The 23,821-nt window shown below is 42.0% G+C and overlaps 1 protein-coding gene across 2 annotated transcripts; it reads left to right on the forward strand.

Moving 5' to 3' along the window:
• The first annotated feature begins 722 nt into the window (after window positions 1–722).
• Window positions 723–23,762, forward strand: LOC106554981 (transmembrane protease serine 12). 2 transcript variants are annotated; one of them, XM_087710352.1, is made up of 7 exons: window positions 801–926; window positions 3,692–3,772; window positions 4,025–4,220; window positions 8,707–8,972; window positions 21,410–21,552; window positions 22,184–22,351; window positions 22,725–23,762. In XM_087710352.1, the coding sequence occupies exons 2-7, from the start codon at window positions 3,724–3,726 to the stop codon at window positions 22,830–22,832; spliced, it is 930 nt and encodes a 309-aa protein (XP_087566478.1). In that variant the 5' UTR covers window positions 801–926; window positions 3,692–3,723; the 3' UTR covers window positions 22,833–23,762. The 2 variants fall into 2 exon arrangements, with proteins under 2 accessions (XP_087566479.1, XP_087566478.1); XM_087710353.1 differs by lacking the exons at window positions 3,692–3,772; window positions 22,184–22,351 and having other exon boundaries at window positions 723–926.
• Window positions 23,763–23,821: the final 59 nt, after the last annotated feature.

Raw genomic sequence — 23,821 nt, forward strand, 5'->3', positions numbered from 1 at the left:
CCAACTAATTGTATGAAGCAGCAAACCTGCTTTTTAATGTGCTATAAATATATCACATTGTTTTTTAAATACAATGAATAATCTCATTATTTCTGAAAAAATATTATTTAACAATAACGTTTATCATTTTAATTTGCTCATTGATATATTAAAGCATGCATTTTAATCTGTAATAAACTCTATGAACACTCTTTATTGTTGTAGGATAGAAAGTCTGTTTCTTTCTGCCCCATATTATATCAAACAGAATCAAGGTGGGGTTGAGTTAATGGGTATATTCATTTGCTCAGAAGAGGGAATGAGAGAGTGGTGTTCTGGCTAAGGTATTAGACTGGCACCTGGAGACCCAGGTTCCAGTTTACCCTGAGCCACAGAAGCTCAGTGGGCGAGTTTGGAGCCCAAAGGCTGCTGTGCAGGATTGCGGTGATGAAAATGGGAGGAGGTATGTACATTGAGTCAAGTTCCTGAATTAAAAACCAAATATAAGCCTAGGCTATAAATACATTTATTGGTTTACCTTTCATGCCTATTAAAAAGATACAGGAAGATAAACCGGCGTAGAAATCGATTACTTCACGGGGATTAGAATCGCATCTCGACAATTGGTAAATAACCGCAGGGAAGCGGATTAAAACTTCTCTCCCGCTGGTCGAAAAACCCGGACCTTTCACGTGTCGGCGAAGCCTGTCGGAGGCCGCGTTCCAAGAAGCTGTTGCGGGAAGGCGCGCGAACCACTTCCCTAGGCTGGTTCAACCGCCTCGCCGGCTCCTTCCAGCCTCCTCCGTTGCGGACGGCGAGCGGGAAAAGAGGCCGCCATTTTCTCCCTTGAGAAACGATGATTAACCGGTGTTCTCTATTGGCGGTCGTTTCCCTTTTTTCCCTGGCGCTATTCTGCGCGACCTCTTTCCTTACGAGCGATGGAAACGGTGAGGCGACCTTCTCCCGTCTTCGGTTAGTGGGTTGGGCGGGCGCTTAGCCTAGGCAGGCTCGGCTCCTGGTACTTTAGGACGAGGCCAGCGAGCGAGCGAGCGAGCCTGGGTACGACGGCCGCAGGGAAGGGGTATAGGCGCCAAGCGCTGGCGGTCCGCTCCCGGCTCTTATTTTGCGGCATCTCTGACTCGGAAACCCAAATAGCCGGCTGGTTCGTTTGCTATACCGGTACGTTCAGGAAATATTTTGGAAACTGGCTGGCTTTCTTTTTTTTAACCTTAGTTTGGACCTTCATAGAATCAGAAAGCTGGAAGTAACCTCAGAGTCTTCTAGTTCAACCCCCAGCTGAAGGCACAAGCCTTATCAGTCAAATGGTTGTCTGATCTGTTCTTGAAAATCTCCAGTGAAAACGCATCCACAACTCCAGGAAGGAAGCTATTCCACTGATTAATCCCTTTCACTGTCAGAAAATTTCTTCTTATTTCTAGGTTGGATCTCTTTGGCAGGTTCCCCTCATTACTTCTTGTCCTGCCTCTGGAAGTACTGGAAGACAGCTAACATGCCGCCCCCCCCCAAAAAAATCCTTGGCTTCAGTAGGCTAGTTATGCCTGTCTTTGTCTTACGACCATTGGTTTAGTGACCATTTGCAGTCCTGAAAAAAGAGTCTTATGACCATTTTTCATACTTAAGTATTAACATTTTCATGATATCAAGAATGCAAGACCTTGGCTAGATTGAACATTTGTTTCTCATGCAAGCTGACAAACCCTGGAATATAAACAAGAACCTAATAAGTCAGATAAGCCTGTGCCAGCCCAAATAATCTTAAAAGTTGCCCTACAGCCATGTAAAGATTTCTCCTTTTAGTAGTTATTCTGAAGTATTATATTCTAAAGTCTACTGTTTTTCAAAAACAGTTGAATTATTGCAATGTTCTCCTACATGGGGCTACCCTTTAAGAGTATTTGAAAGCTACAATTGGTCCAGAATGCAGTGGCATGAACAGTTTGGAAGGCACCTAGGGTAACACACAACAGTAATAGCACTGTTATGTGAGCTGCAATTGGCTGCCAATCTGCTTCTGGATGGCTATACTAACACCTTAAGCCAAGGTCTTGGTTTAAAGCCCCTTTTGGCATGTGTTCAGGATATCTACAGAATTATCTTTTCTCAATGGGATTGGCCCACCTACTCATGCTGACAGAAGGGGCCTACTGTGGTCCCCATCAGCCAAGGAATTTTGATTGGTGGGATCCAGGAGAGGAGCCTTTATTGCTACGACCCCTACATTGGGTCAGACAGGAACAGGCAAAGGGCCAGATGTTGCCCTTTAATGGGCAGGATGGCAGGATGTAGGCTATAATGGGCAGGAATATGACCTATAGGTCATAGTCTGTTTCAACACCATCAAACATCAACATCTGCCTATCCCAGGACTTGATAGGTGGATAAAAATGCCAAATCCAAACATTTGGTTGACTATGCAAAGAACCATAATATATTGAGAAGACAAGCAGAAACAACAAATGCTACTTCTGCAAAGAAGCTAAAGAAACAGTGGACTAGCTGGTTAACTGTTACAAGAAGATCACACCAATAAACTACAAATAACGGCATGACAAAGTAGCAAGAACACTGCATTGGAAGATTTGCAAGAAATACAATTTGCCTGCAAGCAAGAACTGAAAAGACCATAAATAGAGAAAGTAATAGAAAATGAAGCTAAAGTGCTCTGGAACTTTAGAATTCAAACAGACAGGCACCTGCTACGTAACACACCAGACTTAACAATTGTCGATAAACAAAAATCTAGTTAGCAGATGTGGCTGAACCTGGTGGCAGCAGAATAGAAGAGAAAGAACTGGAGAAGGTAACAAAATACAAAGACCCACATATAAAAATAGAATGACTGGCAAAAGAAAGCAAAGGTAGTACCAATAGTAATAGGAGCTTTGGGTATAATCCCAAAACAACTGAAGCATTACTTGAACACCAACAGCATTAACAAAACCATCAGTTGATTACAAAAGCAGCTTTATTCAGAACAGCTTAGTTCCTGCGACAATATCTTTACCACCATCAAGCATCAATATCTGCCTACAACAGATCTATGGGAAGGATTCAGTAGGTGAAATAAAAAAGCAAAATTCAGTCTGAACATCTGGTTGACTGCGATGAATAATAAGAAAACTCTGGGCCTAATCACATACATACATACATACATACATACATACATACATACATACATACATACATACAAGAATAGAGCTGGAAGGGACTTTGGAGGTCTTCTAGTCTTCTATACCAATCCCTTGCACCATTTCAGGCAAGTGGCTGTCCGGTCTCTTCTTAAAAATCCCAGTGATGAAACACAACTTCTGAAGGCAAGCTGTTCCACTGGTTAATTGCTCTCACTGTTAGGAATACTGCTATCATATCACCCCTAGTTCTTTTTTTCTCTACACAAGCCAACTGTTCTTCATATGTTCTCATATTTAATGACGTGCAGTGGTTCTCTTAAACAGAAATTAATCCAAAGACCCAGATGTGTGTTCGTTCTGATACAGAAGTACCAAAGTTTCTCTTTCAGTAGTTTCAGAGCACCCAGAGGTTTTTTTGCTGTTTGTGATGCTCCATGAAATCATGAGCAATACATTGTCCTGCTATACAAACTAATTTTTCTGCAGTATAAATGAATTAATGAGGCCTTTTTCATTAATTTCTGTGAACACCTTTTATTTTATCCTGAAAACTATTTTAGAAAAATGAAAATGAAGAGACTATATGCCTTAAATGTTTCCCACTGAGTTGTTTTCAGATCCACTTCTCATCTCCTCTCAAGGTAAGTAAATTGAAATAAAATAAAGGGGGAAAAGAAATTATTTTCCATCATTGAAATAGAACAAGTATTTATATACAGTGAGGTTAAGAAATAGTTTAAAAATATTTATTGAAATTGACTTCTTGATTCTTTTTGACTATGTATGTATGTAGGTAGGTAGGTAGGTATATGTACTGAAAAGTGTGGCTATTCAGAGAAACCTAAAGTTTGCATTTATAAAGTCAAATCTAACAATTGTGATTTCATTTCTAGAGTGTGGAATAAGGCCTGCTATAAGGACATTCGGGAGTCGGATTGTAGGTGGACATGAATCTGAGGAGGGGGCATGGCCATGGATAGTTAGCCTTCAAGTATATAACCATGGTGGAGGATTTATCCATTTATGTGGTGGAACTTTAGTTAATAACCGCTCCATATTGACAGCTGCACACTGCTGTATAAAAAAACCGTACGTATTACCTATCCCTATATTTTTATAGATTTTAGTGTAAGAAAAATACATGGATAAAAAATAGGTGCCAAATTTAGAAATTTATATTTTTAAATATCTATTTTGAATCATCTTCACATAAACTGTTTTCCAGATTGAGAGAAGTATCTGGAATCTTCATCTGAGTTCTCAGATTAGAAATTAACTTTAGGAACAGGAAGAGTAACAAAAAGCCATTAAATATCAATTTCTGCAATTGTATATTATCACCATAAACTCCAAAGTAAAAATCAAATCAGATCTCACTAAGTGTGGCAACAACTTTTTTTTAAGAACATAACCTCATGATGTTGCTTTCCTTTCACTTTTAACCCTCTGCAGGAGCATCTTATGTTAGCTATTTTGGTTTAAAAATAGTATTTTCCCTCTTCTTGGAACATAAGTCTTGCTCTACAATATAGGATGCCTCTTCAACAATGCCAATAGTGATGGTCAGGGCAATGCTAAACTCCTACTGGCCACTGATTAATCTGGATGCAACCCATTCCCTTTGCCAAGTATGATTTTTCAGAGGCGTTCTTCTTTTAGGAATAAGAGAGTCTGGTTCATTAAAGCTGAACTCTCCCCATAAAGCAAAGAACAACATTTCCTGATTTCTCTTGCCACCTTTGCTAGATCCAGGCTGCTGGGGCTTACAAGGATCCCAAGAAAAATGGCAGTGAAAGACCCTTTCTCCAATTAAATCTCCAATCTCAGAGTGGCAAGGATGACTCTTGGTAACAGCACTTAACAACTTGCCTAAAAAAACAGTTTCCACTTCATTATCTGATTCCTTCCAAGCTATGTGAAACCTATCATGTTGTGGAGAAGAGGCTGATTCCACTTTAACATATGCCCCCCTGTCTGTCACATGGTTTGGTAGAAAAAAAATGGGAAGAACTATTTTATATAGATGTACTTTTTAGGGTGATCACAGAATAGTTGGATAGTTTCCAGTAAAGCAGGAAAGCCTCTCACTTTACTAGAAAGTATTCACTGTCCTGTGATCAAGTTGCAGTATCTGACCCATGAGAAGGGAATGCTCTTCTGAATTGTTCTACCCTGTGGATCAGATACAGGTAGTCCTGGAGGTATGACAGGAAAATTAATTGTCCAAAGTTACAACAGACATCTCAAAAATGTAAATATGATACCATTTCAGAGTTATAACCCATCCCTTCCCACCAGGACCCTGAGCACTTGCCGCTGCTTCCCATGCCTCCTGGAAGTGGCCACCATTTTCAGCCCTCTGGCAATTCCTTATGGAAAGAGCAGCTGCTTTCAGAACTGTCTGCCCCAATCAGCTGACTGTTGGGAGACTCCAAAGTCCCTTCTGGCTCTTGCTACTCTTTGGGAAGCCAGCCCTTGCATGCAAAAGCAGCAGCTGCAGGACAAGCATCACAAAAGCTTTCCCTTCCATTCACTACCTCCTCCCTCCCCCAGAAAGCCACATTTGTTCAATAAAACAAAAACAATAAAGCTGGGAAGGTCAGACTTGTTGATCTTTCTCCCCCTCCCCATTAGTTGTTAAAACTAAACCCTCCATCTCTGCCCTCAATCTCTGTCCCTTTTTAAAACCCTTACTTTGACTCATGGTTGACAAGTAGAAGAAAGCAAGCAAGCACAGAAAATCTTTCTGCAGCTTCTTGTCCTGAGGAGTTGAAGAAAAGTGGCTATAGAAGAAACAGTCTCAACAAAAGCTGGGTCCTAAAGGGAGTCAGAGAGGCTTCCAAGCTCTTTGCTTGCTTACTTACTTTCCTCTACTATCAAGAGATTGGATTTTGAAAAATGGGGTTCTATGGGTCTACTCATCTATCAAACTTTGCCTCCAGTTGAGAGAGTGAATTATGGATGCTTTCCCTACCAGCACTTTTTTTAAGCTGCTCCATCTTAAATTGATGATAATAATACTCCCTTCTCATTCCTGAAAAAAGAATAGGGCTCAGCAATGTGAGCAATGAAAGTATTCTAGCACATCTTTGTGTTGCTTTCTAGTCAAGGAAAAATATGTGTATGAATAAGTTAGGTAATCTTAGGTAGAGAACAGGAAAGATAGAGAGAGATGAGATGAGAGAGATAAGAGAGAGAAAGATGAGATGAGAGAGAAACCTCTAAGTAAAAACTACATGCAAGCAAAATACTGTAGCTACTAGGAAGGAAAGATTTTGTTAATAATGCTATGCCTATAAAATTGATGGGTGTTTTTATATGCATGATCAGGGCTTTTTGATTTTTAGTGTGTTGTCACAATAATAATGTATATACTTGTAAATAAGTTGACTCTTAAATTTTTAACCAAAATACCATGAAAATGCACCATCCACCAATGAGCCAACCCACATTTTTCATGGTGGTTGCTTAAAAATTCCATGATCTACATAACCACCAATGGACTTACCTGCAGGTATATTATATGATGTATGGGTGCTTTTGAAAAGTTATTACTGCATACGCCCACATAAAAGCCATCTGTGTATAAGCTGAATGCAATTTTGGCACCTAAGATTTTTGGCTTCTCCACAAGTATCTGCAGTAATAATATTTTTAAAGCGCTATTTGTAAAAATGTGTGTGAGGATAACCTTTATTTAAGGTAGGAATTTCAGGAGTATATAGATACTAAGAATATGTATGGGTTTATAGTTTTTTAGATTTCTGTGTAAGCCACAAAGCTTTTCCAAATTAACTCAGATTGTTATTTATTATCAAATTCGTATAGACTCTGGACAGTGAACAATAAAACTAAAACATATATAATTAATACTGGGCATGATTTGATATTTTCCAATCATTCTGACCAAGATAGGATTTTATCTGATATACTAGCCAAAGATGGGCAAAGACCCAGCTAAGCATCCACAAAGAGCCATGAGTCATAAACCATTATTCCAGGAGTACAACCCTTTCCAGACTAACTGCTTTGATGTTTACATACCAATAGCAGTTCCATCTTGGTAGGATTTAATCTGATTTTAATCTGATCTCCCCCCATGCCCCCCCCCCCAGCTAGAGCCTTACTACCTTCAGACACAGCTTCAGGGCTTCAGGACGTTGTGGCATCTCCAGACTGGCCCAAAATACCAAATGGGTTATTATCACTTTATTTATGATACCTCATCTTGAACTGATGGTTGACCTCCCTCACAAGTTTCATCTAGATGTTAAATAACATAGTGTCCCAAGGGCTGGAACACTGCCTCCCCCGATCATTGACTAATACTGCCCGCTTAGGTGCCAATGCAGCTGGGGTGGGTTCTGGCCAGCATTACAGCTGGTTTGCTCGAACCTACTGGCGTTCATTTGCAATTTCAATAGATCTCCAATACCGTTGCACCTTTTTGACATGTTCTAAAATTAATTCGGTTAAGTAAGATATGGGAGGTGATGTGGTTGGATCCATCTGGTAGTTAATGCTTCTTTATAAGATGAAGTGGTTCTGCTGATCTTGAAAGAAGTGTACCCTTTTCTCAAGAAGCCCGTGCTGGACCCAAAGGAACTGGACAAATTTAATCCAATCTCCAACTTTATCTTTTCAAGATAAAGTTTATCTTTTCAGGATAAAGCTCAGGATGAAGGAATTATCTTTTCACTCAGGATTCAGACTTGTTGAAGCACTGGGATAGTATTGGATTTGCCTGTTAATTGCCTCTGATGGGTCATGAATTAATCCTAGCCCTTACTGATTTCTCAACAGTCTTCAGTGCTATCAACCACGACTTCCTTCAGGAACAGCTCAGGAGATTTGGATCAGGGAGGCACCATCTTGATGTGGTTCTACTTTCTCCAGGGCTAGTTCCAGTCAATGCTGATGGGAAAAAGTAAATACTGAGACTCCTGCTTTGTGGAGTTCCTTTGGGGTCCAATCTCTCCATTCCTATTTAACATCTACATGAAACCACTTACTGGGGTCATCCATCAACTTGAGACTTCATCAGAATGTTGATGATATCCAACTATACTTTGCTGCCTTGGAATGATAAGTGATGCCACTGGAGTTCTTTCAGTGTCTGGAAGCTTTGGAATCTGGATGGGGAAGAACAGGTTTCATCTGTGATCTGAATTTTTCTAGCAAAACTAAGTATCTGTGGGTTGTAGAGCCAAATGAGCTAATGAACAGTTTGGGAAACCTCTTGCACTCCGATTCTTTTTCAAAGAGCATGTGGCAGGTGTGACCAAGAAGGGTCTTCGGATAGGTTCATCCCATGTACCAATTGAGCTCTTTTCTGCATTGGGAGGCCCTATTCACAGAAACTCAGGTCTATCTACTGTTTGGATTACTGTAAGGCACTCTACATGGAACTACCTTTTAAGAGCCTTCAATATTCGACCAGAATGTGTACAATACAGTGACATGAGCAGTTTTAGGTGTTTCAGGTTGTACAAAACTGCTGCAGTGTGAACTGCACTGGCTTTCATGATAATAATAATAATTACTAATTTTTAAAGAAACTTTATTTTTTTCCTAGGCGTCCAGGGATGTGGAGGGCTGTGATTGGCTTGCATCATCTTTTCAAACATAAGACATACACTATAAAAAGACGCATAAAATCCATCAAGATTCATTATTACTATGACTCAGCAACATATGAAGATGATATTGCTGTGTTTCAACTAAGCAAACCTGTCAAATTTAATGACCATATTCAGCCCATCTGCTTGCCTAATGTTAATCTTGCCCTGACTTCTGATATGAAATGTTTTATAAGTGGGTGGGGAACGAGAAAAGAAAAAGGTAAGTGTTTTATTTTTGCTTTAAAATAACCTATTGTTGAAAGTTAAAATGAGTTTAGTAACCTCAGAAAGTTTATTTGCACTGTTGGAAGAAATGTCCTGGGTTCGGCTCCAAGTGGGGAAAAAGACACTGGAGACATGGAGGCTGCTTGGAAAGATAGTTTAATGGTGGACCACATGGCTTGAGTCCTGAACAGAAAAAGTGATCAAATGCTTCAATGTTGGGTGAAGAAGAAAGAGAGGGAAGGGCTGAAAGTTCCTGGCTTTATACCCTCTGTTTGGCCCCACCTCTCTATTTCCTGTTCCTATGTAAGAAATGTATTCTGGTTGGTTGTCAGACTCCCATGGGGCCAAGTTTTGAGTTTCCAGATGCCATGTGGTGAGTTTCTGTGGAAGGCTAATATTATTATGCCTTAATCCCATCACCCTGGAGCTGAAGGGGAGAACTCTTCATTATGTAGAATAGACTGGCTTGGGCATTTTAATGGGCCATTAAGAAAAGTGGGGGCTTTTAAGAGTGAGTCTGTTTCCTGCCTAAAAACATGTTTCTCCATTTCTGATCCAGGGAAATATAATATTCTGCCTTTTCAATATTTCCTAGGATATTTAATTTTTTTGGAAGAGGCTGGGTGCTAACTTCCTACATCACTAAAAATAATATTTTGGTGGGGGGAGGGGAAACTTCAAATCATCCTGACTCCTGGTGACTGCCTGGACAAATCGTAGTTTTCTTGGCAACTATATTTTCAGAAGTGGGTTGTGGTTGTCTTATTTCTAGGGCTGAGAGGGAATGACTGACTCGATGTTACTTAGCTGGCTTCATGCCTAATCTGGGACTAGAACTCAGTCTCCCAGTTTCTAGCTTGGTGCTTTTAACCTGTTGAAAGAAATGTCCTTCTGGGTTCAGCTCCAAGTGGGGAAAAAGACACTGGAGATATGAAGGCTGCTTGAAAAGATGGTTTAATGGTGGACAGGACCACATAGCTTGAGTCCTGAACAGAAAAGATGATCACATGCTTCAATGTTGGGTGAAGAAGAGAGAGGCCGAGGAAGGGGCTTGCTGGGCTTTTTATAATCTGTTCAGCCCCACCTCTCTATTTCCTGTTCCTGTGTAAGAAATGTATTCTGATTGGTTGTCAGATTCCCAAGGGGCCATGCAGGGGCAACTCTGTAGGCTGTGTTTTGAATCCAGGTTTGGTTGAGTTCTCAGATGCCATTTGGGGAATGGGTAAAGGCTAATCATGCCTTAATCCCATCACCCTGGAGCTGAAGGGACTGGCTTGGGCATCTTAATTGCCCATTGACAAAGGGGGTGGGGGCAGGAAGCTGCAGGGATCTACTTTGCCTTTAAAACATGTTTCTCCCTTTTTACATCCAGGAAAATATATTCTGCCTTTTCAATATTTCCTAGTATATTTCATTTTTCTGGGGGAGGGCTGGGTGATAACTTTCTACAAACCACTACAGTCAACTGTTTCTCACTTATATTAACCACAGAAAAGTACAATCAGGAGGGAGCTCCTTTTGGATACTACTCTCGGTTAGACATATTGGATATTCACAGATTTGCATTTCAAGATTTTCAAATTTATATATACACAGAATCAAGGTAGCTGGATATAATGGGAGTTGTATGTACTACTTCTGGAAAATAATAATATGGGAAGGACTGATATAAACAATATGAGATAATTTTTACTCACTTGTTTTCCTAGATATCAGTCTTTAAAAATGATCTGTTTACAGGGCATTTCTTTCTCTTCACTATTTCCTCAAGGATTCAGATTTCAATCCTATGATTCTTGAGAAGGTACCCAGAAGACACACGATTTTTCAGATCTTTTCCTCCATGAGTGAAGGAAGTCACATTCTCTTTGGGTTATGGTAGACTTTGCCACCAATACTGAAAAACAATTAAAGAGAGTCTTTTCATGTATCACAATCGGCAATCAAATGTAGGTATTCTGGGTTCACATTTGGTTCCCATTCTGTGTAACTTTAGAAGTTAACACACAACTTTTTAGCCTCATCACTGAATATTAGTATTTTCTGCTGTCTTCCATAGTTTTACTGACACTGGAGTCACTGGCACTGAAAATATGTCAAGAAAATAAAATTTGAGAAGTTAAAATACCAAGATTGTATTGTATTCTGAACATAAATTGGAATTAAACATTGATGAAATTGTACCCAAAGTTACCCAGCAAAATGACTAAAATGGACTATGTACAGCAATATGGTTTTGTCAGATTATCAGATCAGTAAAAAGAAAATTCAAATTCTAAAGATAAGGTGACCAGACGTCCCGCTTTTGGCGGGACAGTCACAACTTTTAATAATTTGTCCCGTGTCCCGCAGCGTGTTCAAAAAATCCCGATTTTCCAAAAGAAAGAAAATCAATTTTAAAAAGGACGCTGTTAAAAAAAAGTTTTTATTTCTCTGAAGTGTCATTCCCGATGTGGCCTTTAGAAGGCAGTGGTTTCCCTCTCTCCGCTCGGCTCCTTCCCCTCGTGCACGTGCCGACGCGAGGTTTTTTCGCAGGGAGAGTGATGGCTTTCCGGTGGCGGCATCGCGGCGAGGAGGAGGCTCGGTCCCGGGCCAAGCGGCTCAGCCGTAGGAAGGTTTTTTTTATTTTTTTTGCCCGCATCTCTCGGGCGCCACTCTCCCTGCAGCCATTTCTCCTGCTTTCTCCTTTTTGTCCTTTCTCCTCCTTCCCCCCCAAAAGAGAACAAGAGGGAGAAAGAGGAGGGGGGGATAGTGGGATCCTTGCTGCTTTATTTTCTGGATTAATTGGTAGAAATGTGCTCTCATTCATGATCCATTCCTATGACTTCGTGTATGTCCTGGAATAAATGTACAATAGTTATTGTTTCTTTTTCCATCATATTTTTCTTACAAAAAGATGAAAAGGACTGTTGATGGAGCTATCTGGCATTTGAAAGGCAGGATTGCTCAGGTAGTCCTTGACTTATGCCTGGTAACTGAGTGACTGTTCAAAGTTATGACAGACCCCTCCCTCCCGAAAGGTACTTATGACCTGGTTCGAAGTTCTGACGCCTCATGTCTCCCCTGCAGTCACTCCATAACTGACCCATATTTATAGCCATTTGCAGCATCTTGTGGACATATGACTGTGACTTACATTTTTAAAAATTCTATGCACAATACTTTGAAATGTATTGTGCATAGAATTTTTAAAAATAGTTTTACTTCAATTTATTCTGTGTGAAATAGTTTGAAATGTTTTACTTCAATTTATTCTGTGGGGATTCTTTTTTTTAATTGTCTTAGACTATTTAAAAAAAGATTCTATCCAAAATAAATTGAAATAAACCATTTTTAAAAATTCTATGCACAATACATTTCAAACTATTGTGCATAGAATTTTTAAAAATTGTTTATTTCAATTTATTTTGGATAGAATTTTTTTTAAATAGTCAGGAGTCATTGACACTGAATTTGCACTTTTAATAATCAGGAAGAACATACTGAGTTTCTTTGAAAGAAAATCCAATAATTTAAAAATCCAATAATTTGTTTCCTAGTATAATTTGATTGCTTATTAGTAACCTATGACTATCACTAAGTGTTGTAGCTTATGATTCTTGATGAATGTATTCTATTTTATTTTTCTTTATGTACACTGAGAGCATATTCACCAAAGACAAATTCCTTGTGTGTCCAATCACACTTGGCTAATAAACTATTCTATTCTACTCTACTCTACTCTACTCACTTCTATTTCAATTCTAATAAGGAGTTTAGCTTCTCTCTCTTGAAAATGTAAGCTAGCTAAGGCATTATAATGCAAGCTAGCCTTAGCTTTCAAACAGTTCATTTAGTGACCAAAGTTACAATGGCATTGAAAAAAGTGACTGATGACCATTTTTCACACTTAGCGACCGTTGCAGCATCCTTATGGTCACGTGATCAAAATTTTGATGTTTGGCAACAGATTCATATTTATGATGGTTTCAGTGTCCTGGGGTCATGTAATTGCCTTTTGTGACCTTTTGACAAAATATATATATATTTTTAATCAAGCCCCCCCCCCCCCCAGGTCAATGGTGTCCCTCTTTACCAATCTGAAAATCTGGTCACCTTAACTAAAGAGGAAGAAAAGAAACATTTCCATCTAATTATGCATTGTACTATTGCAAAAATGCTTCATTAGTAATAATGAAGACCTGTTCACAATTCTGGAAATACATAGCAGTAGACATTTCAAGATAGAGAAAATTTTTCTGGTTAGAATTGTAGCCATTAAAATGTATATTTTACTGAAACTCACATTTCTGTTCCCAATGATTCTAGTAAATATTTTTTTAAATGTATCAAATGATTGACACAAATAACTCATGAGCAATAAAAGACTCAGAAAAGGGTGTTGGTACTTACCTGATATGCCTCTTCTAATAAGGTGGAGGTAGCATCCATGTATGGGCTGACACGGTCCGTACTCTGATTGGACTGAGTTTTATAACCCCCTCCTGGTGTGACTCTACCCAGTTTTCAACAAAGGAAATAAATACAGGCTCATAGGTGTTATCCAACCACAATTTTTAGTAAAGAAGTTCAAAAATGTACATAAAGAATAAAGAAAACATGAACAAGGTTCCACTGCACCCAACAGAGAGGCGTCTAGAACAGGTGAACCATCTGGGCAGGGCTGGATGCTGTTTCCACCTTATTAGAAGAGGCGTATCAGGTAATTACCAATGCTCTTTCTCATTGTGATGATAGCATCCATGTATGGGACATACCCAAGCCTAACGTCTCTCACGGGCGGGATCCAGACTGTTCTAGCTGGCAATCCTCTGCCCTGACCGCTTGCAAGACCCTATGACCAAAGGCCGCGTCTGCCAAAGCGAATCTATCCAATTTGTAGTGTCTAATAAAGGGCGAAGGAGATTCCCATGCTGCAGCCCTGTAGATTTCATCCAATGAGGCCTGAGTAGCCCATGCCATGGTGGAGGCAGCACTCCTTGTGGAATGGGCTGCGATGCCCTCTGGCACCACCAATTCTTGCGACTCATACACCAGTCCAATGCAGTGCCTAGCCTTACCTGCCTATGCAAGCCATAGAGACCTTCTGACCAAGCGATTATTCCTGAAAAGAGACAAAAAGTGTCTCCGTACACCGCAGTGTGGACGTGCTCTCTATGTGGATTTTAAGTGTTCTGCACGTCTAGATTGTGCCACAATTTCTCTAAATGATGAGTTGGAGTGGGACAAAAGTCAGATAACACTATCTCCTGGGTGAGGTGAAACCAGGAACCCACCTTTGGCATGAAGGCAGGGTCAAGACAGAGGACAACTGGTCCTCTGTCTTGACCCTGGACCCCCACGAACCGATAAGGCATGTATCTTGGAAATCCACCTAGCGGAGGTTATCGCCACCAGAAAAACTGCCTTCCAGGTAAGTATTTGTAGGGGAACCTCGTGTAGTGGCTTGAATGGCAGCCTGGTAAGAGCCTCTAGGACCACAGTAAGATCCCAAGTCAGGTATCGGTGTACTACAGGGGGTCGCAGCCTCATTGCCCCTTTCAGAAATCTCTTGACCGTGGGGTGCTGCGAAAGGGGCTGTCCCCCTTCCCCATGTGAGTATGGTTCCCAAGGCTGCCACCTGCTGCCTAATGGTGTTTGGTGAGAGTCCCTTTCCAACCTGTCCTGTAAGAATTCAGCCCCTGGGAAATGGAAGAACTATCTGGAATAATAAGTTTGCCTGAACACCAATTACAGAATATTTTCCACGTGGCATTGTAGATGCGGATAGTTGGCGGCCTCCTGGAGGCCTGTATTGTAGTAATGACCCTGTCCAAATACTCTCCCCCCCTCAGAGTGAGTCGCTCAACCGCCATGCGGTCAACTAGAGCCAATGGGGCTGTGAGTCTTCCAGTGACCCCTGGGAGAGAGCTATCCTGCTTGATGGAATTATCCAGGGCCACTCCGACGACAGCGTCTGAAGGTTGGCGAACCGTGGCCAGTATGGGGCTACCAGAATGATCTCTGCCCGGAGGCTGATGACCCTGCAGATCACCCTGGGGAGGAGGGGTGTGGGTGGAAAGGCATAAAGTACACCCCTCAGTAGGGGCTGCACAGGGGTGTCCACCGCCTTCGCCTCCGATGTGTAAAACCTCGTGTAGAACCTGTGGAGTTGTCTGTTGCCTGTAGTGGCAAACAGATCCACAATCGGCGTACTGAAGCATCATGTAATCTTCTGAAAAAGAAGGATGCAATCGCCATTTGGCTTGATCTACCCTGGTCCTACTCAGCCTGTCCACTCTAACATTATCCACCCCCGAAATATGCTCAGCAGTGATGGACAAGAGGTTGGCCTCAGCCCATGTTCCCAGAGTACTGGCCTCTAGCATAAGGTCTTTAGATTTGATACCTCCCTGTCTATTGACAAAGGCTTTGGCCGTGATATTATCCGTAAGGATCAGTACGTGTTGTTTAGAAATAAGGTGTTGAAATTCTATCAGAGCCAGCCTTACTGCCCTGAGTTCTAACCAGTTAATGCTTCTGGTGGACTCCTCCTGAGACCACTGACCCTGGGTGATGTGTGATCCCATGTGGGGGCCCCCAACCAGACAGGCTGGCATCCGTGGTGATAGTGACCCTGTCACCCACCCTAAAGTGGCACCCCCTCAGTATGGCTGGGGACCTCCACCACCTAAACATCCGGCGGACATCCCTGGGTACAGCCACCCGGAGTAGGGAATTGCTGGTTCTCCTCTTCTGGTAGGGAAACAAGAACCATTGGAGGTCCCTAGTGTGAAGTCCAGCCCAGGGAACTATGGCGATGGCCAACAACATCTTCCCCAACAGTTTAGAGAGATTGGCCAGCGTGGGTCTGTGGTCCCTCTCTATGTCAGTCACCATCTGTTTCAGGCTATTAATACGTTTGTCCGGCAGGAAGACCTGACCTGCCACTAAATCGATCCAGGCCCCAAGGTGTAGAATTCTGGTGGTAGGGAAGAAATGGCTCTTGGTCACATTGACAAAGAACCTATGAATGTGTAGTGTATGTATCGTGGTGAGGAGGTCCACTCTGGCTCTGGCCTCTGAAACTGACTGGACCAAGATATCAAGATAAAGTTGGACTCTTACAGGTACAGTGCGCAAATATGCCACCAGAGCAGCCATGACCTTAGTAAAAACTCTGGGCGCAGAAGCAATGTGTATTGATAATGGCAAGATTTATAACAAAATTGTAAGTATTGTCGGTGTTCCTGCAGAATGGTACACGCAAGTATGCCTCTGTAAGATTGATCGACGTAAGAAAGTCACCCTCGCGAATCCCTTCCAAAATTAAATATAAAGAATGAATTTTAAAATGTCTATATCTGATAAACCTGTTCAAATGCTTTAAATCAAAGATGACCCTCCACCCCCCGGAAGCCTTGGGGATGACAAATAACATGGAAGAGTACCTCCGGCGTACCTGGTCGGCAAGGACCTCCTGAATAGCCTCTATGTCTAGGAGGTGTTGAATCGCCGAACTCATTAACAACCGCCTCTGGGACTTACTAGAAACCGGACATTGAGGGAATGAACTGGGGGTGGGTGGGAGATGAACTCCAAGGTCAGATCAAACCTGACCGTGACCCTAACCCATGTGTCAGAAGTTGTGGACTCCCACTGGTCTGCCAAATGTTGCACTCCCCCCAATGGGAGTCTGAGCCTGGATCAGTCTAAGGTTTGTGGTAGTATCAGTTACCGTCCCCCCTGAAAGGGTCTTTTGGACTGATCCCTCTCGGCTGCCGATACTGCTGTTGGTTCCGGGAGCATTGGTCGAATCCGCCTTGTTGGCGAAACCCTGATGGGGAATAATCAGACTGCCTGAAAGACACCCCCCCATAATCCTGGGCTCCGAACTGCTGGCATCTAGGGTAGGATGTGGACTGGATAAAACCCTTCTTAGAGTTAGAGGGCAGGATCTTATGCTTATCCTTGCCTTCGATCAATAATGGATTAAGCGAGTCCCTGAAGAGGTTCCCTCTTATATGGTTCAGATGCCAGGCGCCACTTGTGCTTGACATCCAATTGCCATTGGCGCAGCCACAGAAGCCTCCACGAGGCCACCGAGGAAGCCATGGCCTTGGATGCGAATCTGGTAGCACTCAGTATGGCATCCGCGGTGAATTGTATGGCCGCAACTATTTTGTTGAGTCCTGGTGGGCTCGTGAATCGCCCGCTGGGATGCGCTCCTGCAGCTGCTGGAGCCAAAAGGCTGGAGCGGGAAAAGAAGGATGTGGCCATAGAGGCCCACAGTGTCCAAGCCGCTGCTTGGTGACCCCGCTGGAGGACTTGGTTGGCCTTTCTGTCCTCCGGCTTAAGGATGATTTCCTGTGCTCTGGGATGCATGGTATTCGAATGTAGTGCTGCAATAGGGATATCGATGTTAGGCCACAAGAGAGATTTGTTGAGAGTATCAGCAACGTTATCAACCCGTCTGTCGTTGGCAGAAGGAGCCAGTCCAGATTTTTTTGTCACCCACTGCCTCTGCAACATGTTGATGAATAATTAGCAATAGCAGTTAGACTTATATACCGCTTCATAGGGCTTTCAGCCCTCTCTAAGCGGTTTACAGAGTCAGCATATTGCCCCCAACAACAATCCGGGTCCTCATTTTACCCACCTCGGAAGGATGGAAGGATGGAAGGCTGAGTCAACCCTGAGCGGTGAGATTTGAACAGCCGAACTGCAGAACTGCAGTCAGCTGAAGCAGCCTGCAGTGCTGCATTTAACCACTGCGCCACCTCGGCTCTAATTGAGGAGCCGGGATGGTATCAACTTCCATCTTATGCTCCGTAAAGAGCACATTGGCCGTTGGAGGTTGCACCTGGGCAGCAGTGGCTTCCACCAGAACCCCGAAATCTGAGGAGGCCTTAGCCTTAGTTAATGATGGCTTATATAGAGCATGGGGGAAAAGTCCTGCACACGTGGGCTTTTCAGGAACTGTCTTCCTCGCCAGAAAGATCAACATCCCTGATTTCCCCCTCCTCTAAGACAGGGGAAGGGCTGAGGTTCTGTTCGGTCGGAGACAAGTGGGTAAGTGTCTGTAGGTGCCCCTGCTCATGGTGTGACCCCCTCCCTGGTTGCGCTCCCTGAGATTTCTCCGGGAGGCCGGCCGCAATGCCCTGCCTGATGGCCTCGGCAAGGAAATCTTGGATGCTTGAAGTCATTGCTGGGATAACCAACCGCCGGCGTGACTGTCCACAGCTCTTTAGGTCTAAGGCCAGCTGTGGTTGGTGTAAAGGTGGCCTCTGCTGGCCTGCCCAATGATCTGGGGGCTGCGCTGCCCCAAAGCCCGGAGGTATTTATTGGCAGCATCGGGCTAAAGGGCCCTGAGAGATCTCCAGATGAAGAGGTTGCACAGGAGTAGGGCGGCCCGCTGGGGTGGGCAACTTGTTCTAGTGCTGATGCGCAGTTTCCGATTCCTCCCGATGACAGGATTTGGAGCCTGATCTGGAGGCCTTCTTGGGTTTGGACTCCTTGCTGAAGGAAGAAGATGAGGCCTTGCTGCAGGATTTTCCTCCTGAAGGGGCCTGAGGTGACAAGCGCCTGGGAGGGGAAGGCACCGATTGCCCCAGTATGAGAAGGCCAGGCTCAGTTTCAGAATTGCCTTTGGCAGCGCCCACCACAAGTTCTTGCCCGCTGCTGTCCGCCATTGCCTCTGTCGTGCTCTCCAGTCATTCAAAATGGCGGCTACTACTAGAACGGGACTTCTCCCACAGTCAAAATGGCATTCGCACCCTTTTTAAGGTGGTCCGGGCCTGCTGAGGTGACGCCTCGCCTGAGCCATTGACCATTCCGCAGCCTGGACAGCCGACGGCGAGGATCTTGTCATCCACTTGAATTCCCAGTGCCGGAGAATTCGCGGGGCCCTCACACGCGTCTAGGCAGCAGTTTGGGCGAGCGCGGCAGCAAGATGACCGAATGCTTCGGTAGGTCGTAAATGACAGAAACCCCGCAGCAGCTTCTGCGGCTGGCTGCCAAGAAAACGCCCGCTCATCTTCTCCCAAAGGGAAACCTCACTGAGGCAAGAGGCACACTGGTAAGAGATATACAAATTGCACGCAAGCCTGTGGGCTGAAGCCCTTTAGCTAGAAAATGGGTGCCTCAGAATTGTCAGTTCAGGAGTACTCACAGCCCTTACAATGATTGCTCTGTAATTGTAATAATTTCTATTGTTGAAAGAGTTAGCAGAAGAAAGGTTGGACAACCCGATCGTCCCAGAGTGGACTGAGTCAGAAACTGAGTAGAGTCACACCAGGAGGGGGTTATAAAGCTCACTAATTAATTAGTAATCAGACTCAGTCCAATCAGAATATAGACAGTGTCACCCCATACATGGATGCTATCTCTACCCTTATTCAGAATTCAAGGTTTTACATGACTCTGCAATTAGGCACACAGTTCATCTTTATTTAGCAAGCACGGTTGGGCCTGGCAATTTGGAAAGTGAAGTAGCTGCTATGAGAAAAATCCCACAACCACAACTGTGCTTATGAGTTTACTTCAGTTTTCTTTTGCTTTACCCCGTCAGAAGTATATGATCCCAAACAGTTGGATGAAGCCAAATGATGGATATGTTTTCTGAAATTTGACTCATGAGTAAGTTGGGTTAAGGGGCAAATTCCTATAACCTTTTTTCCACACTCCCTGACCCTTTTGAATGCTAACCCTGGCACTGGAATAATTAGAAGAGAATTTATGTTTGTATTTACATTCATTGACAAGGAAGAGATTACAAGAGAGTAAGCAAGCACAAAATGGGAAACACACATTAAAGAATGCACCAGACTGAGCTGTATTGCCAAGCAAGCTACCAGGCTTAAGAGGCAAAAAAAAAAGCCTTAAGCGTGAAGGCTTTTAGAATAGATCCTCCAGGTGTAGTTTAGGTAGCAGCACAAGATGGCAAAAGGTTATAATCAACTAATTAAGCCGACAGAGCTGAGCTTGTTAATTTGTAGTTTATATTTTTCAGGGACACCTTGTGCTTTGGGAAAAAAGCAGTAAGGAAAAAAAAACTTGTTTAGGCAACCACTCCACTCTGTGAGAGGCGAGAAAGGGGACCAGGCACTGATTTTAATGGGAAACGTGACTCAGATATGTTGCAACGGTTATAATTGTGGGCATTAGTCACAAAACGACTTCATCAGCACTGTAACTGAACAATTGCTATCCAAGTCAATTGCTAAATGAGGACTACCTGTAGTAATAGATATGCAATGGCTATTTCATTGGATGAATACTTGTATATATACAAAATATACTTAAGGAAAACTTTTTTATCATTGATATATTACCCCAGACCTGTTTGCTAACTAAGCCGTATATTCTTACATCTATTGAACTGGCTTTGCATGTACTAACTGCTGTGAGGATATGTTACATCCCTTATTGAAAAGGAAGTCTGATTCCCTCCATAGAATAATGGCTAAATTGATAATAGCAAGCCATGAATAGATGTATGTTTACATACTTGTGAATCTATAGAGCTTGCAAAGACCCTCCAGGTAATCAGTACTTGTACTTTCTGGTAAAAAAAAAAAAACAAAGTTCAGGTAAATGTCAGCAAGACAGTGCTTTCTTGCCATTAACAGCACTTCATCCCATCCCTCAGTCTATGCCTGAACATAAGTTTATTCTCTCTTCTCATAAAAGGAATAATAAATATATACATCTATCCATTGCTTTCAAAATTCATAATACTAACAAGTGTGCTTTTCACTTGAACTACTCACTTGGACTACTCAATCATAACAATATTTTCTCATGAATTGTCAGACACTAGAAAGAATAAGCCAAAAGTATTTTCCAGTAAGCACAAGGCAGTAATTGTTGTTTCTGAAGTGGCAGTGTTAAACCCATTGTCTTTCTTATGATACAGTGCTACCAACACAAGGCTATTTCAGATTTACTTACCGTTGCAAGTTCTTACTTGCATCATAGAAATTGCAGCATAGATAACAGATTCTATTAAACTATTAAAATATGTAACTATCAAATTTGCATGTTTTTGTAGTTTTCTAAATAACAAATGTCTCCTCAGTTGTTTGCTTTAGTCATAACCCTATATATTATTATTATATTATTAGATCTTGCACATGATCAACTTTCTGTGTATGTATGAACATTCCTGACTATGGAGTATTGTTCAAATATGGATTTCTGAATTAAAACTTACATATTAGAAGATATAATGAGACATATTCAAGGATAAATGATATTCTCCCAATGTTGCAGTTTTAATCTGCAGACAATAGCTGGCAATTAGAATTTGGCACATCTCTAAACATAAAAATTGTGGCAATTGTTATAAATTGCATAGGATAATTAGATCAAGAACTGCCAATTCAGCATTTTTACATAGTTCTTGTTGCAGATTAGAAATAAATAAACTAAAAGCTATTGCTTTCCTTACAGGTAAAGCCAGCCTCACATTGCAAGAAGCTCAGCTACAAATTTTTTCACTAGACACTTGTAATCGATATGACTGGCTTGCAGGATCAGTACAAGATACTGCTTTCTGTGCTGGCTCTGAAACTGGAGATGTTGATACCTGTCAGGTAAATGGACCTAGATTTATCTCAAAATATGTTCACTTAATATCCAGTTAGGTTTACTAGATTAACAATTTGCAGATGCACTACAGCAGATAGGAAATTTTAGAAAAGAAAATTAAAATTGATGCAATTTTAGAATTGTATAAGTGGGATATTGGTGAATTGAGATAAAAGATCAATTACCACTGCTTTTGCTATTCTAGAGCCCAGCCAAATAATGCTTTCATTCTAATATAATCAGTGAGAGTTGACTAATTTATCCTACTGATTTCAATGCAAATAAACCAGGCATAATTTATGAAAACAATAAAATGTCTCTTCTTCAGTGGACTGCCTCTTGCAAATTAAATCTGTTAGAAAGACAAACTGTTCTCAGCCTACATTGGGCTCTACTGTGGGGACAGCATTTTCATACTTACTCAAGTCAGGAGGAATGCACACTAATGTCACCATGAGGAAAAGCTATTTCTCTGTTCTCAGTTTGCCATAATGGAATGAGAACCGTGAATGTCACTGAAGATACATGGCTGCTGTACATTCACTAGAAAACTAAATAAAAGGAGGGATAGCCTTTATGCATGCATGCTTTAAAATGCTAGAATCACTACTCATTGTTATCTTTTTCATTTTTCAGGGAGATAGTGGTGGACCTCTTGTATGCTATTTATCAGATTCTAAATATTACATTGTAGGAATCACCAGCTATGGTGTTGGCTGTGGCCGACCAAAATATCCAGGAGTTTACACTAATTTGCCTAAGTACATGTTCTGGGTAAAGAGACAACTTAGCAAAACCAACACTGTGAGCATTCAGCAGGTTCTTTTTTTGTTTGTGGTGTGGAATATTTTCCAACTAATTGTATGAAGTGGCTTTTTGCCGTGCCATATATATCAGATTGCTTTTTAAATAATGAATCCTCTTGCAGTCTCATTATTTCTGAAAAAATATTTAATAGTAGTTTGTAATTTTAATTTGATCATTGATATATTAAAGTGTGTATTTTCATGTCTATGAATACTCTTTATTGTTGTAGGATAGAAAGCCTCTGTTTCTTTCTGCCCCATATTATATCAAAGAAAATCAAAATGGGGTTGAGTTTCTTTCTCATACTTGTCTCCAAAGGAGTGAGTTGCTGTGTTCATCTCCCTTAACAGTTCACTGCTCTCTTCCCAAGGTCAGATCTACACTTCATGAAAAACATCTGGAGGAAAATAATGGCAAGGCACTTCTGTGCTGCTGTCAAGAGTTGGGCCAGCATCTATCTCCCTGTGGCGATAATTAGTAACTGATCTTGGTGCTGTTGGAAGAAATGTCAGTTCCAAGTGCGGAAAAAGACACTGGAAACATGGAGGCTGCTTGGAATGATGGTTTAAATGGTGGACAAGACCACGTAATTTGAGGTCCTAGGGAAAAAGGTGATCACATGCTTCAAAATGTTGGGTGAAGAAGAAAAGAGACAGATGCTGAAAGTCCCTGGTTTTTTGCTCTCTCTGGGCTTTCCTGCCTAAAAACATGTTTCTCCATTTCTTATCTAGGGAAATAGAATATTCTGCCTTTTCAATATTTCCCAGGATGTTTCATTCTTCTAGGAGAGGGGTGGGTGCTAACTTCCTACAGTGCTTAAAGGCTGTATTCATTTGCCCAGAAGAGGGAATGAGAGAGTGATGTTCTGGTTAGGGTATCAGACTGGCACCTGGAGACCCAGGCTCCAGTTTACCCTGAGCCACAGAGGCTCAGGGGGTGAGTTTGGGGCCCAAAGGCTGCTGTGCAGGATTGTATATACATTGAGTCAAGTTCCTGAATTAAAAACCAAATATAGGTCCAGGCTATAAATACATTTATTAGTTTACCTTTCATATATCTGCATGAAAGTATCTGTCAATCTTCCCTTTCCCTCATAATATAGAAATCCTCTCACATGAAGCAGACCGCTGGGCCTGGCTCAGAGTTGTCCATACTTAATAGAAGCTAATGGGTTTCACCAGAGCCATTATTGAGGCAAAGAAACGTCTATCGTGGATCCCTATAACTCCGTCTCCTTCCTCATCTGTTTCTTTGTTCATCCCATTCAATAAGTCTTATTTCACCAATTTCATGCCTATTAAAAAGATACAGGAAGATAAACCGGCGTAGAAATCGATTACTTCACGGGGATTAGAATCGCATCTCGACAATTGGTAAATAACCGCAGGGAAGCGGATTAAAACTTCTCTCCCGCTGGTCGAAAAACCCGGACCTTTCACGTGTCGGCGAAGTCTGTCGGAGGCCGAG

This window comes from Thamnophis sirtalis, unplaced genomic scaffold, assembly GCF_051295495.1.
Source record: "Thamnophis sirtalis isolate CommonGarterSnake01/CBP01778 unplaced genomic scaffold, rThaSir2_p1.2 scaffold_3, whole genome shotgun sequence".
Taxonomy (NCBI): domain Eukaryota; kingdom Metazoa; phylum Chordata; class Lepidosauria; order Squamata; family Natricidae; genus Thamnophis; species Thamnophis sirtalis.